General features: G+C 39.9%; 1 protein-coding gene across 1 annotated transcript in view; it reads right to left on the reverse strand.

Moving 5' to 3' along the window:
* Positions 1–20,107, reverse strand: part of grin2da (glutamate receptor, ionotropic, N-methyl D-aspartate 2D, a) — a 61,826-nt gene that overhangs the window by 33,543 nt on the left and 8,176 nt on the right. Inside the window, exons 2-3 of the mRNA XM_057354995.1 lie at positions 9,619–10,225; positions 2,804–3,070 (exon numbers count right to left, since the gene is read on the reverse strand). Coding sequence (XP_057210978.1) covers positions 2,804–3,070; positions 9,619–10,173 — 822 coding nt within the window. The 5' untranslated portion in view covers positions 10,174–10,225. The remainder of the gene's footprint in view (positions 1–2,803; positions 3,071–9,618; positions 10,226–20,107) is intronic.

Here is a 20,107-nt window from a genome sequence, read left to right on the forward strand (position 1 = left end):
CATCCTCATGCGAGAACCTGTGGACTTCATGTGTGCCATCCTCCTGCGAGAACGTGTGGACTTAATTGATCATCCCAGCTGCAGCCCAGGCAATCAAGATTCCAGATTCAAGATTCAAAGAAGCTTTATTGGCATGATAAAACAAATTTTACATTGCCAAAGCACAGGAAAATTAAATGTAAACATTCTGCACAAATTCAGATTAAAATAAAATAAAAGTATCTATATATACAGTACATATACTGTATAGCAATCTCCGTCAACAATAAAGAGCAAAGATGGACCCTTGTTATTTACTTATTGTTATTACTAATACTAACTTTTGTTTATTTTTGTCTTTCTCCTGTAAAGCTGCTTTGCAACAATGAAACATTGTGAAAAGCGCTATATAAATAAAATTTAATTGAATTGAATAAATAATGATAGAAATTGTTTTTTGGTCATCCATTTCTTTTCTGGGGGCAACTGGATTATTTACTGATAACAGAGCCGTATCCAACCTACGGTATATCTTAATTCAATTAAAATATAGCTGCTAAGCTTTTCTTTCAAAGTGAAATAGAGAAAACCACCAGAGGCAGGCTTTTTACATTTTATAACAAAGATCCCTGATAACATCTGCACTTTGATGTAGTTTGTGTCTGTTGGGTCCTTATGAAACCTGAAGTGACTTAATCACTGTGAGAAAAAAAAATCAGAATCTATCGCACAGCATCAGCCGACCCCAATTTTTTCTCTAGCGGAGACCATGACAGACACTTTGAATACGGCCCTATATCACTCACTGATTAGGGTCTGAAAGTCTGGGTGCTTGAACACTGTGGAGAATTAATCAGTCAAGTCGTTGAATACAGAGAATGTCTGCTGGCGTGGCCAGTCCTGTGGGGAATTGAGTTGGCCACCTTTGGGTCAGGTGGAAACTGTCATTTAATGTCACGCTGCTCGGTAACATTACAGATGCCGTCTTCTCTTTCGTAGGTCGCTCGACCTCCTTCTCTTTGGGAGCGTTTACGCAAAGGCCATGGTGCCAGAGAGACAGAGAAGAACGAGAGACGGAAAATACGAAAGGAGTAAAGAGTGAAATGGTTCCGGCGTGATGAGCGAGAAAGTTAATCGAGACAGCAAGTTGGGAATATGCAGGAAGTAACGTATGTAACACATAAAGAGCTTTACTATAGGGAATGCTGTGGAATAATTGCTCTAAATGCATTAGAGCTGCCTTTACTCTTCTCGTTGTCATATTCAGACTTCTATAATTAACCGAGACTGATTTGGTAATACAATTGTTAATTGCACTGCCAATAAAGTCGCTTTGAATTGAAATAAAAAACGGAAATAGAAGCTGGTGTCGGGGGGGAGGGAGTAGCAGCACGATGAAAGAAAGAAAACAGAGGGAGGGAATGAACTTCATGAGTGCAGAGAGAGAGTGAGAGAGCTTCTGGTACATTCTACAAATAGGGTTTATTTAAATACACTTTTAAAGAGTACATATTACAAGATCATGTAAATTACATTTCATGCAGTATGTAATGGTGCCGTGTGTGAAAGTAAGCAGTCTGCCAAGTTGTAAATCCGACGGTGAATGAATAACAAAGTTATTGGCTTGGAAAAAAGGGAGTCGACTCTGAATCACGCAAATGGGTCGTGCCCTAGTCCGATTCGCGAACCGCCGCGGATTTACGTCACTACATATAGTCCCCGCCTACGTTTAGCTAGGACTGCCCGTGAAAACTTCAGTCTTCTCCCCCAAACACTGTAGCTCGTGAGCCTCATTCGCGGTAGACCAATCACAGCAGACTAGACCATCTGACCAATCAGATCAGAGTAGGCTGGTGGAAAGGAGGGGATTAGACGGATGATTCGCCGAACGAATCATTTGAGAGTCAGTCTCAGGTAAGTAAGGTAAGAAAAACTGCCTATTATAACAAAAGAATATTGTTTTTACACTATTGTATGTAAACTTGTTGTTGGACACTACATAAACCAAAATAGGACCCTAAAAGTCATGGAATATTACTCTTTAAAGAAAAATGTGCTACAAAATGTTCCTCACATCGATGCCACAGATGAACCATTTTTGGTTCCTTAATGAATCATTCTGCTAGTCATTTCTTTCCTACTTTTTTAGTCTTTCCTACTTTTTTAGTCTGAAGACCCTTTTCCACTACAACGAACATTTTGTGAAACAAATGCTCTTCGGATGTTAAAGGTTCTTTATAAAAAAATTGTTCTTCTATGGTTTAAGAGTGTACATAAATAAAAAATCAGAAATACAAAATAAAAGAGAATTATGAGCTTTAAAACCCCATTTAAACACAATAAGAAAGATGTCATCTTAAATTAAATAAATAAATAAAAATACAATTATTTATCGTATGAATACAACTTTAGGTCATCAACCAAATGCAAGTAATTTATTTCAATTAAGATGGCTTCATCAGACGCACGTGCATCTGTTTTTAGTTATACTAAAAAAATGTATTATATACAGTATTTAATTTATATTAATATAAATTTATATGAATATTTTATTGTATATTCATGGAATAAAATTAAATTAAATTTATGCGGCGGTCTACCGGAAGTTAAGTCTGGGCCACATAATGTTTGTTTACGTTGAAACCGTCTATATGGGAGTCATGCTTGGAAAACATTTAAGGGGGTTTACATATTACACATATTTTACTTCTCACCCAAGAAATGTTTATTGTATTATTTACAAAAAGAACACAAAATTTTACTGTACTGTATATGTGTGTATATACTGTGCGCAAGTGTGTGTGTATATATTTCCACTCTTGACCTGTGCTTCATTCTCCTTCAGTAGCCTGCGTGCACGAGCACCTCCCGGGTCATCAGTCAGGTTAAGCATGACCACGCTCTTTCTTTCCCAACCGATAAAGGAGCCATCTATCATGCCTTCTACCATGGCCAGAAAGTCTTCGTAGCCATGGTGGCGCGTGGTGACCACCGAGAACGCAGTCCAATCAAACTCTTCCAGAACTTCAAAAATGACCTCCAGTTGAAGGGAAGTGGAGCAAAGGAACTGCAGGTAGACAGAGCCGCTTTCCTAAAACGGCAAAAGAGAGAAGATAACTTAGGACATGGTGGAACAAACACCTAGAGAGTGACACTTAAAATAGGTCCAGTGCATCATGGCCGGGCTCCACTTTCTACGTCAACGACATTTTCTGAATATATATCCCTAGTTACTCATCAGTCATGTTCTACCTCTTTGTTTCACCTTTTCTCATTCATTTCATTCTCTCCCCTTACCTTTCTTGTTCCTGTAGTTTTTTTCTCATTCAGATCAATACAGTCAGTCTTAATACCCACACAGCGTGACGTAAAGCATTCATTGCTATTCATAAGCCTGTGTTTCAGGTGACATTAGTGTCCTTGGCTGCTTCTGGATATAAAATGCTCAGCTGGGCTTTGCTTAGCTCTGTTTTTTGGTTTTATACCCAGGACGGTGACCATTCCACTGTACAATCCTGGAGATTTATGACTCTGACAAAAAAAGACATTCTTTTTATGGTGAATAATAGCAACGCTTAGTCTAACACTTACTAATGTTTCATAATCATTATCAAATATATTGTGGCACGACGCCCGTTCTGTGCTCGCTGGTGACGTTGGTTACGAAGCAAAAAATGTGCAACCTCTATAACTGACTGTACTTCTCTAAATATTCGGTTTAGCGGAGCGTGACCTCAGCAGAGATTTGAAAGATCATCCGTGTTCAGATGTTTTGTGGGTACCGCAGCTGCTAAAGCGACATGTGAGAGTAAATATTGTAATTACGGCGATGCAATCATACAGACAAATCATTCATTTTGGATGTCAGATGACTTGCATCTGTGCGTAAGCAGCTTGCTTTGAAAAGATCAGCTTATGGAACAATGTATCTCTAAAGCGTATTTAGAGTATAACATAAGCGTTCTCAAAGAGCGCTTTGCGAGAATGGGGGTGGTTTGCGTCTGGAGACGCCTGACACAATGATCACAACATAATAACCATCACGACAACAACAAACAATTGGCTGTTAAACCTGCCGATGTTAACTTCGGCTTACCACAGAACAGACATACAAACATTTCCTGTAAAAATAAAGGCTCAATTAACTCCATGGTACATTTCCCTCATGAATAATACCCCCAAGGCGTTACCTTGGCAATCTGGCAGATTTTTTTTATTTCCTAACATTAATTGCTCGTATACTCAGCATCCATATTTGTAAAACGTAAGTGGAATTAGTTCACATCTCTGTTGAAACACAAGGCACTCTGCAAAGTTATAACCTCAAACATGTAAATCAAATGTTCACACAGTGTGACCAAAGGATAAAGGCAGACTATTTCCTCGGGTCTTTCAAATAATAACCTGACGGAGGGGGAAAAAATGCCACGACTGTAGAGGAGCATTAAGAAGGTATAAAAGCTCACCTCCGCGCCACATTTAAATGAAGAACTGCTAAGTGTAAAAAGCTCAAAGCGCTTAAAGGTGCCGTTCTTTGGCTGCTTTCGAAGCTTTGATTATGTTTTTTGGGTGTTTAACAATGGATGTTTATATTTCTAGTTTCAAAAAATGCTTTATATTTCACATATTTCAAGTCTATTGTTCACCGCTGTACCTCTTCTTCTCACAAAACGATCAGATTCTATCCAGTTTCTATAAAGTCCCTGCTTCCTGATAGGTAAAGCTGACCCAGTCTGCCGTGATTGGTTCCCCGCTTAGAGCGTGTGTCTGAAGATGTCCCACCCAAACCATATCAGCGAGCTTCCGCTTCTCAGGCTGTTGTGATTGGTCGGGACCCCTCTCAGTGGATATGTATTCATAAGCTTGGCTTTTAGCAATAAACAGTAACAATGGCGTCAACTGTTAAAGTCATGGAAGCTGTTATTTGACCGTTGGTTATCTTAGAATGTGTGTAGCTGAATTCTTATTACCAGCTGTAGTACTGTGATGAAAGTGAAAGTAATTAAGCGCGCAGCTCAGTCAAATGTTTACAATCTCTGATAACCAACACTACTCCAGCGGCTCTTCCTCTTCTCTAAGGAAAGCTTCACCCCTTTTTTGGCGTATTCCTTTGGGCGGAGGTTATTCAAAAAATCAGAATAGTGACATCATTTACCTGGGAAGTAAAGGGCTGTAGTCCGATTCCAGCCATTCTCTGTAGTCCTTGAAAAGCGAATTCTGTTAAAGACAATATCTCGCTTGGCATTGAACTTTGAGCTTTATCATTTTCCAGATATTATTTATGCTCTAACAGCAACATTACACAGTAACTAAAGTTTGAAAATTGGCATCATGGGGAACGGCACCTTTAAAGTAGTGCTGTAACTTGTGGCGATGTAGATGTAAAATGGGTCAGGTAACATTTCTTCGAGGCGCCACTTCAATTGAGCACTGAAATCAGATACGCTGATATATTCGGTGCAACAAAACTGGAGCAGGTATATAATCAATTTTTTTTATTTTATTTTATTGAGAGCAACGGGGAGGGAGGGAGCGAGTCATTTCAGATCTTGATAAACGTAAAAATTTGGGTTGTTTTGGATCAGGATATTAAATTAACATGTGAAATAAAATATAGTTATTCAAAAAAATATAATCATTAGTCCTGTAAATTTAACATTGTAATTGTAAACTAGCATTATTAATTACAGAAATTCAAAAAAGCAAAGTCAAATTAAAGCAATTAATTTTGCCCCCACATCAATAAATAATATTCAGTGAAATGTACAATATTGATATTTGATGTATTTCTCAAGTCACTTGTATGCAACATATCAGACTCACAATGCAAAATCTTCATTTGGTTGCTTTTCTTAGTAATTCAATAACTTATCTTAACTTAACTTACTTATGTTAACTGTCGAAGAAGGAACACAGTACAGTTACATTTATTACAGGTATTAAGGAGTCTCTCATATAACCCTATTTTTCTTCGCTTTACAATGCAAGAAATGGATAGAAGGTGCCATATTGTGACTCAAAATGGTTACTATGGCTACCAACTGTAGTGAAAATAGCCTGGGAGGCTGATATTAATATTAATATATGGTGAGCATAAAAGTTTTGATAGATGGCTAGAAGCTCATAAGTCCCCAGTTAAAACAAAGAAAAAACCTTGGATAAACAACCACAAAACTGTGTACAAAAAGCTGGAAGGGAAAAAAATGAAATAAGAGAAAAAATATAGCGTCTGCTTGTTTCTATGTTTTAAATAGATTATATAATTTTTGTACATTAATGGATAGTTTATTTTTTTATCTGTAGAATCACAGGCATAAAGTATAGCCTCCGTTTCACATTTGGGTCCCGACTGGGGTTTATTTTACGATAATGACAGATGGCTGTACATTATGCCTTCCTTGCCTTTGAAAGCGGCAATTACACTTTTTACATATAAAAAAATAGAGCAACCTGATCTGCAGTCTCACGGCATCCAAAAAAATCCATTATATTTCTGGAAATGCATAAATCAAACCTATGTTTACCAAAATCAATTTCCTTTTTCCAAAATGACCTATTTATTATTATTATAGGAAACGGTTTGGAGTTCTCAGCCTATATTGCCTATTGTTTCAGGGTTGGATGCCTTTAAAAGCCTCTGTGTGCCAATTTCTCATTCGCATACAGAGAGCTCACAGGTCCAAAGAGCTCAAGTAACCATTCAAAAGCTTTTATTATAATCTTTTTAACATTTGTGCACTTGTAATCAGAGGGCACAGCCTTTGAAATTACTGGAGTTCACAATGAAACAGTTCGTACTATCGCCAGGGAGATTTGAAAGGCCTGAGGACATATAGCATTGCAGCATTCCATTCCATGTTGCAGTATATTCTTTCATATTAAGCTCTGCACCACTATTCAGCTGGTCTCACTTACATCGTACCAGACTTGAACCAGAAGCTGTGCATTAGCCAGCCCGTGCCCCCGAGACATGAAACATCTCCTGTCCTGCATAGTGCGCCATATTGAGGTCCAGATGGACTAAGTGATGTATTTAAAGCATTTAAATGCCTTCAGATAATAAAATGGACCCTGGAAGGCTCCTTCTATAAGATACGAAAAATCAGCTGAAAACAGATGCAATATGCAATTCCATGTTCGCAGTTTCCTTTTCATTCTTTTGGGGGAAGAACGAGCGCCCGAGGTGTTTGTGTTTTCCAAAGATTTGCAGTACTAACAGACTCCAGTCTCCTCTGATGCTGCGGCTTTGATTCGCCTGGAATCAATCTACATTGAACACTTGAAACTGGATTTGCAACATTACATTCAGCAGCTCTCGCTGTCAGAGCAAAGCGTCAAAGCAGTGGCTTAGACATCTTCTTGCTGCTCACACCAAAATATTTAACCACATGATGTAATTAATTTAATTACAATCCCAATTAAAGCAGCTAAATGGTTCCTTTGTGCCGTGATCTGGTTGGCGGTTCGTGAAGAGGTAACAGGGGTCTCTGGAGACATGCCCTTGCGTGAGAGAGTTAACTCCGTGACTTCGAACCCACGCGCTCACCAATCCACAACACATGAGCATTTCTGAGTGCGGTGAATTAAAGCTTAAGCAAGCAAATGAAAATGTAATGTAATATTTTTCCACGGGAGAGAAATACGCCGGCGGAGAGGCTCTCTCCAATGTGTGAATAAAACAACACAGGTAGCATGAAACTTTGAGTTTAATTGGTCATCTCAATTATGCTGAAATCTTATTAAGTCCTCTATGACAAGTCAACCTTCACATGCCAGTGGTGGATCCCGGTTGCTCGGAGAATGAATACATTAGCTTGGGATTTTTTCCAACAAGCCCGGGCGGTGTTGTTCAGAGAAGTGGGAAAATAGACAGAGATTCAACATATTTGTAAATCCAGGACATGTGTTGACAACCTGAAGCTTAAGTGACAAAAGAGACCGTCAATAGGCCTCTGACAGAGTCAATTTCAGAACATAATAGATGTACCGGATGCGTTTTCTGTAGTAATAACACCTGTAATCACAGAGAGGATACAAACCAGCTGAAATACCACACACCTTTAACATACGATTTACAAAACGCCTTTCTATAAAGATACAATATCAATTTATACATTATTTTACATCTAGACAAATGGACTACAATGCAACTTAGCAAAACAGCTAACCCATTGGAATCTCCTGCTCCAACTACGGTTTCAACAGAAAATCATCTCACGCTCCAACTATGGTTTCAATAGAGAATCTGACAACACAAAGAAAACAAACAAACAAATCCTAATAAAATGAGTTTGTTGGATTAGTGTGAATTAACTTTAACACATTTTACCATGTTTAAATCCATCCTGCTCAGCTTCACAGATTTTTGTTAATAAAATCAGCGCAGAATATGTGAATTATGTTTTTCGACCTGTGTATAGCACATCTGTCACATTTATTATCTTTTAATTATATAATATTTTAATTATAATCTATAATGTTTTTGTTCTGTCTGTCTATTTTCTCTGACTGCAGAGAAAATAGCAAAATTTGATGCTTTTAATCCTATTATTATATTTTGAGACTTCAGCCTGAATTTCATAGATAGGGTCACATATACATTTGATCTATCCTCAATATAGCTTACATGTGATGTACTGTAGCATGTGTTTAAAGAGTATTAAAAAAATAGAATAAAAGCTCACTCTGAAAAGCACAGGCCTGAAATAGTGATGGATACTAATACAATAGCCAAAAGGTTGAATACAGTGACCCTGGACAACAAAACCAGTCTTAAGGGGCTATTTTTCGAAATTGAGATTTTTACATCTGAAAGGTGAATAAATAAGCTTTCCATTGATGTATGGTTTGTTAGGATTGGACGATATTTGGCCGTGATACAACTATTTGAAAAACTGGAATCTGAGGGTGCAAAGAATTCTAAATATTGAGAAAATGGCCTTTAAAGTTGTCCAAACGAAGTCCTTAGCATAGCATATTACTCACAAAAATGACGTTTTTATATTTTTACGGTAGAACATTTACAAAATATCTTCATGGAACATGATCTTTACTTAATAATCTAATGATTTCTGGCATAAAAGAAAAATCGATCATTTTGACCCATATTTTTGGCTATAACTAAAAATGTTCCTTTGCTACTTAAGACTGATTTTGTGGTCCAGGGTAACAAATATACACACATCTGTATGACTGATTACTATAAATACAACATAATACAAACATCAAGTAGTTATGTAACAGTGGCAAAACCATACACATTAATTTACAAATCACTCTTTAAAAACCCCAGCTGACCTGTTTTGTTGACTAATGCGTATTAAGATGAATAATTAGGGACTGTTTTGCTAAATTTAGAAGAGGCATATTTGAGAGACAGCTTAGTGGTTTTCCAGGCCACTGAGAGCTGTTTGCATAGTGAGGATAACTGTGACTATCACTGAAAAATGACCAAGATACTACCATTTCAAATCTCTGGGGGAAAGCAAAATTTTAAATAAAAAAGAAAGTACTGTCGTATAAAAAATGGAAAGGACCTAAAGACTACACAAACTTCTGCCTGCAAAATGGCTACAGCTATTTGACAAATTGATATACAACACAAATATTGCAAGACTGTGAATGGATGTTCAGTCTTACCTGCGGCTCCCTCCCCAGGCCAGCGCCTCCCCCTACAGCAATGACAGGTACTCCTGTCTGGGCCGAGACAAACTCCAGCATAGGTGCTAATGGTGCCCGGTTGGGTGGTGGTGGCTTCTCCTCCTCAAATACAAGGCCTTGCAGCGGTGTGGTGGCCAGTAACTCGCACAACTGTAGCAACAGGCTCCCGGGACTGCTCTCGTTCACAGCCAGCCAGATCACGTTAGCCGGCCCCCACGGTGTCATCACGCTCTCACCCACCTGCCCAGACCAGGCCCGATTCAAAACACCTGGCCCTGAGCTGCTGCTGCTGCTTGGCCCGGCACCGGAGCCAAAGCCCGCCGCAGAGGCTCCGCCCATGCCCCCCACCCCAGCGCTCGTTTCCGGGAGGTGGGAGGAGCCGGAGTGGACCACAGCGATGTTGACTCCGCCCGAAGCCCCTCCCGAGTCCCTCTCTCTCTCCCGGGGGCGGAGCAGCAGTGGGGGGGAGGGCTGGGCCGGCCCAGTGCACGCCAGCACAGCCAACAAGAATGAAAGGGCAGGCCTTGCCGCCATGACAAGGGCAGAGAGTCACTTGGGTGGGTGGCACTTTAAGCAAGAGCAAAACCTTGAGGAGGGGAAAAAGAGAGAGTTGAATGTTAAATCTGGTTGAATGTAAAGTAAAACTTAAAAAAATATAAAAAATTACGATCAGTAAAATAGCAAGTACGTAACAAAACAAGCAAGTTCGCAGGGCAAATTCAAATGTCTGACAGAATAAAGGACAACACGGAAGGCGAGCCATCAGCGTAGTCCATCAACATCAATTAGAATGCCACAAGACATCAAGATACATTAACCCAGCCGCGGTAGTTAAATCCCCGTGCAGGGATTGGAGAAGAAAAGCCAACACATCTCACCCCCTGAACCCCACCGTTCCCCAGGGTAGATGGGAAATCATTACTCCCACTGCCCTGATTCATGCGTTATTCCCCCTTCAATGCAGGAGAGAGAGTCTCGAATCTCCACTATAAATCTGCTCGGCCGTAAAGTGTCTGTCTCTGTCTGGGTAGATCCACAACAGACTGAGTAAATAAAAGTGAAAATAAAGAACACAGAGAATAACAGAGGGGATGAGGCCGCCCTCCGCGCCTTTTGTTTGTGCTCCTCGTACGATGAGCGAAAGAGAGCGAGAGCGAAAGAGAGGGAGAGAGAGACACGGTTCTGCTGATACAAATGGCAGGCCGTAAGCGCCAGCAACACCATGAATCATTTTCAAGTCACTTTGTACGCCAGCCATCAAAACCCGACCCACCCACCCCTCCTACTGCACCACAGACGCATACATACACACTCTCTTTAATTAATATCCTACTAAACGCACTTATTTATACACAAACAACGTATACATACGCATATATGCGAGCAAGATTACGATTTACGTTGCGTGATGTATAGCGCAACTATACTCAGTCTTACGCATATTATTAAAGCACTGACTCAGGAATTGGCAGCACACAGGTACATACCCACACACACAAACGCATATCTGTCTGTAACGTCATACTGGCTGCTTTTCAATGCTGGAGATGCTAATGTCATAGCTTTCAACCAGACGGCACGCTGACGTCATAACTTCTCTTTTCCCAACATCCTCCCCCCTTGACACTGGAAAACGACTTACGGAATGAGGATGGAAAAGCAAGATCTGTTGAGAACATGGAAAAGCAAGATCTGTTGAGAAAGACCAAACGGAAGAGGAGGGGGAGAAAAATTGAGAAGTGGACACCTAGATGGATGCAAGGCCGAGAAGGAAGACGTATGAGGGGGGTTGAGATTTATGGAAGTGACAAGTGGCAAGTAAAATAACGTAAAGGCCAGATGCCTATGAGGGAGTTTTGAGCAAAGGCAAAAGGACGTATCAGAGGGTCTGCTGCATAATTCACAACATCATTACTGCATTCACACTGGCCGATGGGCAAAGACCGCAGTGGCGAGTAGGGGGGAATACTGCGGTGTAAATGGAAGAACACAAACAAAATTTATTTTACTCCATATCTGTTATTTTATGTGCACACCGGTGCTTGAAGTGAAGGTGAGGAAAAACCAACTGAAAGCTTTAGAAAAGGTTAGGCGTTTAGGGCATGTGGAAACCAAAGGAGCAGGAAAGGTGACTTCCACATCAATCAAGCATAAAAATCCATTAAAATTATAATTCCGCTTCAAAGAAATATGAAGAAATGGATGGCTAAGCAAACAATAACCCGGACTGTAGACCGAGTCTAGATAGGAACATCTGCATAGTTAACTGTGATTGTAAATGAAGCAATGGAGGCTTCCATCTCCTTATGTTTGCGTCAAATGAGTTACAAGTGAGAAAGCATGAAAATGAGGTCTTTTAACCACAGTAAAGTAGGAAGTCCAACCCACACGCCAGACTGAATCACTTCTGAGATTTTCTTCTGTTAATGCAGTGAACGGAGCTTGTTGCAAATTGTTATTTGAGAACCAGGATTGTAGATCTTACTGTAGATATTTCCCAGGGCACTTATTAGCTCAGGCTGAAAGGTCAGAATATAATAATAATAATAATATTGTGCTTGCTAAGTGCGATTGTGAACCCTGCTAAGTGCAAGAGGGCAAGAGTCACTATTTTGCAACCCTGGTTAAGGATTTTCACACATCTTTTGACTGGCTTGACCTTAAAGTTGGCTTTGATTGATTGTTGTGAAAGCTTTTTTCTGAATGCACACACCACGGCACACGCTCATGAAAATGGAGTCTAGGATTCTTTTCATGTAATGATGCTATGAAAACAATCTGTTAGCGACTTACTTAAATTACAGACACAGGTGCTGATCGCCAACATTTTAGTAGTGATGCCAAATAACCACAACAGCCAAAAAACGTGAAAGCAACAATATTTCCCCCCCATTTTATAAGCTTTCAAATCGTAATCTTAAACAGCAGCCGGTGCACTCACGCTGATGACGAAAGCGGTTCGGCGCACAGTGTGAAAGCACATCAGAGGGGGACAATTGAACTTGGGTGGGGACTGAATCAATCGTACAAAGTGTGAAAACACTCTAAGTCTGGCAATTTAGCTAGTCATTGCCTCTGTGAGTAACCGTCTGGTGATTACGGCTCTGAGTTGATAATGCAGACGTCACAAATTTGATGCTAGGTAGGGTTGACACATAAACTGTTGAGTTTCTAAGTGAAGTCTAACACAATCGAGCCTTTCAGAAAGGCACTTAATACCGTGTTGCTCCAAGGGAGCCGCTCCTGTCCTATAGTAAAAGGCGTCGGTTAAATGATAAGTAACCTCTATTAAAGCGCCTTGGTGACTGAGCTTACCCAAGGGCATGATGACGCCACAAAGCAATAACTTCAAATTCAGATTATCATAATGCTTTTCTTAGATATTTTGATGGTTTTCGATTGTACTTTAAAAAAAGAATGTGTGCATAAACTGTAATTGATATTACTTACCGGAACTTGTTTCAAATCATTTGCTAAATGACAAAATGCGTAGCCAAGCAGACTTTGCATAGCCTAAAGCCTAAAATACCAAACTAGTCCACAATTTAAGATCTAGCAAAAAGTAATACCTATCATCGTCATAAAAACAATAGCTTCTTTGTTGGTTTTAATGATTGTAAATGTTTACATGTTACACGGATAGTAAACACATTTTTTTCTTCTACAGGTGTGGTACTGTAGTGCTTAAATTACAGACACAGTTCATGTTGTTTTCCCAAGTGTACGATGCCAATAAATATTTTAGTCTCGACACGCAGGTCGCACTGTGTAAATCCATTCAGGGTTGATAAGTAGAATTGACTCATTCCGGGGTGAGTGACCTCATGATGAAATGAGCCAAAGAGAAAATACCTCGACAACCCTGTAGCAGACTGTAAAGGCAATATACGTTTTCTGCATGAGACCAAATCTTAGCACACACGACTGCTTTTCAATAATGCCCTGTCCACACAAACGCGGGTGTTTTCAAAACCGCAGCTTTTTCTATGTGGTTTGGCCGTTCGTCCACAGACAAACGCAGCTTCAGGTCACTGAAACCGAACATTTTTTAAAACGTCTGCCAGGGAAACCTTTTTTCAGGCTTCTGGTTGGCCAACACAGCATTACGTTAGAGGTAAAGCGTTACCCGTTGGTTTGGCATGCTCTTGACAGTGCTTTATAGCGTGTTTTTGCGTTATTATGTAGACTGAGATTATTTGGAAAACTAAGGAAGAAAAACTCAGTTTATAAAAATACCTGTGTACGTGTGGACTAGACAAAAAACAATGTAAGCTAAGCCAACAATCCTAAGCAAAGTAAGCCAAACTAGCATTGCAACAGTAATTGGTTTTAGGTGATGTCTATCAATGGTAATGATCAAATTAATCTTTCCACACTACATCAAACAAGCTAAACTGTGGAACTTGTCCAAGTAAGTGAAGGGCGAAAATCAAATAAGAGTTACTTGGTGCTCAGCAAGCAGGTTCTTTTCATCATGGTTCAGCTTGAGGTACTAGCATGTGTGGCAGTAAATTTGAAGAGCTCTGTATCCGACTGACTGACTCTGAAATTGACTGGCTTAGAAATCCGTTCCCCTACTGCTCAAGACTTGCCAACATGCATATGACTTGGCATTTCCTAGCAAAACACCCAATCTATTCATAACGCTAACAAGAATGTATTGCTTTTTTAGTCGCAGGTGTTTTACATCCAAAATTGTGCTCCTTTCAAAACAAGCAATTTGTGCTACTACATGACTCTGAAGGTAAGTACAGTGCGTTGACAAGAACTGGTTGTGCTTTTGGTCTACGTACAGCAACCTCGCTTTCTTCAAAGGGTGCTTTGCTCGCGGCTTTCAAAAAATGCTGGCTCTGAGACATTATGTTAATAGTGAACCTTCAAATAACATTTGCCTCCAATTTCACTCTGGAATCTCTGGAATCATTCACTTTCCAGCTGCCCCACCGCCATGAATTTGGCTCCAGATACCCTAAATTTACAGCAGCACACTTTCATCAGTTTTGAATGAACTTTTTGGATATAAAAATCTTTCAGCGCTTCTGAATGAACCCATATAAATATTCGAAGATGGTACAGTAGCATCTGCATGTACATTTCCTTCTACATGTGCAAGTTTGCTCGTTGGGACAAAAAAATAAAGGGTCGAACAGATGGTCACTTGTTCAGATCATAGGTCTGCAATGCAGTGTTCCCCAGTGAGAAGCATTTATCTGAAATGGCTCTCTCTCTAAAAATATATATATATATCGTATAAGCGGTGCTAATGCGGGTAGCCCCATGCATCAGCATCTGAAAAGCCCATCATAAACCTCATCCTTTGCTTTACCGATGGATGGGTTCTACTGACAACATCTCCTTTATCAAAGACTGCACTGATTTTTATGAAAGCCCTGGATGTTGTTCAGCCGCAAGTCCTGCAGGTCTTTTGTGGTCGCTTTTGAGGCAAGACATGCGGGTAGATCGCTGTCTCTGTGCTGCGCAATCCTGTCTAACATGCGGCCGTCTGTGGTTCAGACGTGGCGTTGAATTATGGTGCGGTCCACGGAGCCTCATCTAGCTGCATGAGCCCTTCATCATTCACAGCTCACAGACTTTACAAATGCTTGTCTCAACAAATGGACTCAACATTTAGAATTGGTGACATCAGCTGAAAAAGAAAGTCATTTTATAGAGGTGGAGCATGCTATTGGATATTTTTAAATAACATGCAGCTAAAATTAGACCAGGAATGTGTATTAAAGGGATAATGAAATGAAAACCCTCATGTCATTTCAAACCTGCATGACCTAGCAGAACACAAAAGAAGATATTAAATAAAGAAGTTGTTTGGTATTTAAAGTTACCAAACAACAGCGATACCCATTCACTTCTATTTTATGGATACAAAACCAATGCAAGTCAATGGGTACCGCCGTTCTTAGGTTACCAACATTCTTAAAAATATATTTTGTGTTCAACAGAAGAAAGAAAGCCATAAAGGTTTGAAATGACAAGAGGGTGAGTAAATGATGACAGAATTTTCATTATTGAGTGAACTATCCCTTTAATAAAGAACTGCCAGAAAGAAAGGTGCAAATGTGTACTTTTATAGCTTGTCACTGGGGGCGGTACCTTTTAACATAAGACAGAAATGTAATTGTACCTTATCGACTAGGGATGTAACGATTCATCGTGAGCCAGCTGAAAATCGATTATAATGTGTGACGATTCAAATCGGTTGAGGTGTGAACTGAATCGCAATACATTTTTTGAACGGCAGGGGCCGCCATGTTCACTGCAAACCTAAACGTGGCCATGCTCAGGGATGCTCATAAGTGGTGCGCAGGTGCGCATGCGCTACCAAAATTAAAAATGCGCTCCGTAAATAAGTTTAGAACGCTCATTTGCGTACTGACATGGTTGAAATCTTTTGATGCACAATCACTGTTTTAGACCGACTAAATGTAATACTGGATAAGATTTTCGTTTGTACTAAATGCTGCTAAAACTACTGATATGTCGTTTGTTCCCGGTGTTAAACGGGACCTGGGTGTAAATGATGAAAAACGGAGTACTGGTAGCTCCGCCTTTGTTGGTTCTGCTTTCGTTACTGTGCGTTCAGACCGCCGCCGTTGAGAGCGTCAAAGTGGCCGGAAGTCATTCATTTTCAATGTGAGCCGGCGGCGAGCAGCGGCGAGGAGCGGCGCGGCGCGTCTTGGCCGTTGAGGGCGTCAAGGAGAGTTGAAATCAGGTCAACTTTATGGTAATGAGCTATGACGCGGTTCGGCGGCAACCAATCAGAACGTAGAAGTCCATCGCTTGATATGATTCCAGAGAAAGCAGCCCTGTAAACTTTGGTTCCGACCACATTAGTTCCCAAGCAAAATGGAGGAGAAGTTGGTAATTGCTGTGGCGGGTTTCCCAATCCTATACGACGCGTCCCTGTTTGCGTACAGGGACATAAATAAAAAAAATTATGCGTGGACCAAAGTGTCTGAGATTGTTTGTTTTCCTGTTGAGTTGCTGATGATGTGCATTAACGTTATAAATTTTCTGTAAATAAGTGGGAATTTCATGCTAACTTTAGCGCCAGAGCATGCAAAACAGTGTTACTGCTGCAGAATATTAAATAAACTATTTATATGCAACATATGCAACAACAGAACGCTTGTTTTCCAGCGGGAATGAAATTCATTTGCTCAAAATAACACCGCTTTGACCAACTACATTAAAGCTAACGTTACACTTCGACCAGGAGAGTTTGTAATGTAGGTTGCACACAAATTAATGTTAATTAAAGACCAAGGCTAGTAAATGTCTCCTATAATTTTGAAATTAGACTAGCACTTAACCATGAACACAAAAGCCACACCACACAAATGGCTTTTAATTGGTTTATTTCGTTAGCAAACGTGTAACTACAATAAAGTTCTTTCCACCGATCAATTTCTTGTGGTCAGTCTGCACAAGATCAACAAGCTTGTTTGCTTGCGGTCCCTTTAAATACAAGATAAGATTTCGATTTACGTCAGATCCTAGCTCCGCACCGCAAGTCTCCATGTGCGCTCTCTAGTGCACTTCCCAGCAACCTGCCAAAAACCAAAAAGGTTGTCGTTTTAGGTTTCAAAATTGGTGTTGAAAATTTATATTTACTAATGTAAAAAGAAAATCAAGAAGAAATACATTATCATTGTATTTTAAGTGTACTTTAAAGTAATATAAATATAGTATTATCCCACTTTATTATTTTGTTTATTGTTCATTAAAAAGTAACTACTTTTTTACTTTTATTTTTAATAGGTAAATATCATTTGTCTCATTATGTGCAATGTGAGCACCAAACCGAATCTCCAGGTGCTCTCTTGAGAACCAGATAGAAAAACTTATGTGCTGATATTTCTTAAATGCAAAAGAAATCCAAGAAAAGCACAGACAGTATTAGTTTGTTTATATTAAAGAGACTTTTTCTATTATTAATTTGCTATAAAATTGCAGTTTAGTTTTGTTATTTGAAATAAAAGATAATTTTATAATACAAAGAAATGTGAAGCATTTAAGAAATAATGCAAGGGAAGTTGTTCATTTCTAATTTGTTTCAACTCATTTTGTAAAAATAAATCGTGAGTAAATCGTGAATAAATCGCATCGTGAGATCAGAATCGTGAATCGCATCGCATCGTGAGCTGAGTGAATCGTTACATCCCTATTATCGACCCATAAAAGTTACATTATTGTACATCTTCAGGGTACAGCCTGTGTGCAGGATAAATATTCACTTTAAACTGACTTTAAAAAAACGTCTTATTTTACCATGTATACAGTATGTAGCTACAATACAGAGTTCAGATAATGTTATTGTAAATTATTGTGCAAAAGAAAAGTCCACCCATGTTTACTGCAGATGTTCACAGGTCACAGCGCCCACCGTCATCTCGCACACCTCCACGAATGTTTTAATGACATAATAATATGCAATACCCTGAAAACCTGGTGTTAATTATTTCAGATAATTACCAGAGCATAGACCCATTCATCGAATGCATTACAGACCGGAAACGTTGACGTAAGCTTCGTCCCATCGGCGCAAAAGAACATACAAGTGCTCTCTAAGCCGTGCAATAACCTTCCCTGGGAAAAAAAGGAAAAAGGACTCTATAGCGAGGTGTTATCTTTGGATTCACAATCAAGCTGAAGATCCCTTCGTAACAAAAACATCCTCTTAGCAACATATTGCACAGCCTCAACCTGGAAGAAAAGATGTGAAAAGAAAAACAAATTAAATTCTGTCAAGACCGAACCGCTTTCACAGCACTGCAGGGCCCCGACACTGACAGAGATGGAATTTCATGCAGCTAAAGATGGCTTCCTCTCACTCAGGCCTGGCCTTGTCCCTCGCAACAGGGGCGACGCGCCGTACGCCACACACACCACAAAATACTAATTCACGTGCAAATGTTCCAATCTGTTTCAGGGCACCTTCATCAGGCACTCATTTTGAAGCGTGCCTCAAGACTGATGCTAAACTTAAATTTTTGTTTCTCGCATGATTTTCTTGGGTGAAAATTGACATTTTTCCTCCCACCTGGCAAAATCGTTTCATGAAAACGGCACCTTCGTTTGGTCTTCCATGGGGTTTGTCATCCGTCTACCAGCATGAGAAGCACAGCATTGCGATTTATTTCACCAGAGATGCATTACTTCATGCATATTCTTTGCGAGCGAGCCAGTGTCAGAGAGCAGATTGTACCTGGGATCTAGCAAGGCTCAAAGCACAATGAAGTCAAAGGAGGAAAAATATAATATAATACACTGTGGGTAGAAGAGTGTCGCAGTTGATGGGTCACCGGTGCAATCTTTTGTATCCACAAAAGGACGGCATGATGAAACGCATATTGTGTTTGTAAATGAGGTCTTGGGAAAAAAAAGAAAAAAGGTGTTATGGCATCTGTGAGGCTTTCTTCTCCGAGAACAAATCCTGTCAGTACTACACGTGCTGGCCATCCCTGCTGTATTCTTCAACAAGGGGAACGTAATCAACAGGCGACCTTGTTTCTAGTGTTCTTAACTATCATTTACTTAATTCAAATTAAAAAGAGGCTCGGGGAGGTGGGGAGCAAAAATTCAGCATGCCTGTATTTCGCTAGAAGATTACAGATTACAAAGGTGAAAGAGGTTGTAAGTAAAAAGACAAAGGAACGGAGTCACCAAAAAAGTCATGAGGTGAAAGAGGTGGAAAGAAAGTAAGAGGGTAAGACCAGGATGAGGAAGATTCATGAGGACAGACCAAGGACAGTTGCAAGAAGAACAGAACGGAACAACAACAAACACCGTTCCTCTGCCTACATGGCTTTAGTATTCTTTCTTTTTCTTTTTTTTGAATGCAGTCCCATTTGCCTGAGTTAATGAGTTGGTAATTAGCTGGCTGAGACACAGGCTCTTAAAGAGAACTGCGGGGAATGCAGCCCGGCCGGTGGCCCTGAGCACACTTCACCATGCAGATGGAACTCTCACACTTAAACAGGGTCAGTCCCCACAATGCAGGTTACAACCATGCAAAATACTGCAGCCGAGGACAATTGCAAGCAGGCACGCTGCCTTTTTTTCTACAGCTGACAACATACTGTATGAGAGAAACAGAAAACATAAGACAGAAAGTATGGCAACTGCATGGATGAATCTTACACAACCTGTTCCTCCCCCTATACACCTCTCCTACAAACAAATTCAATAACGTAATGCAAAAAAATCCCACACAATTTGTTAAATGATTTAGAGTAGAATAGTCCACCATACAGCATTAGGGTATGTCTATACTCCAATATATAAATGCTCAGATACATTTAAAAACGATGCATACGAAAACTTTTGTTCCTACAGATATACTTAATATTTTTTCTTTTGACTTAAAATATAAAAAATAAGATATGACCTGGACATGTTTTGCAAGATTCACCCACATATTCGAAACCGATATGGACAAAGAAAAAGC

The sequence above is a fragment of the Triplophysa rosa genome, linkage group LG16 (genome assembly GCF_024868665.1).
Source record: "Triplophysa rosa linkage group LG16, Trosa_1v2, whole genome shotgun sequence".
Lineage (NCBI taxonomy): Eukaryota > Metazoa > Chordata > Actinopteri > Cypriniformes > Nemacheilidae > Triplophysa > Triplophysa rosa.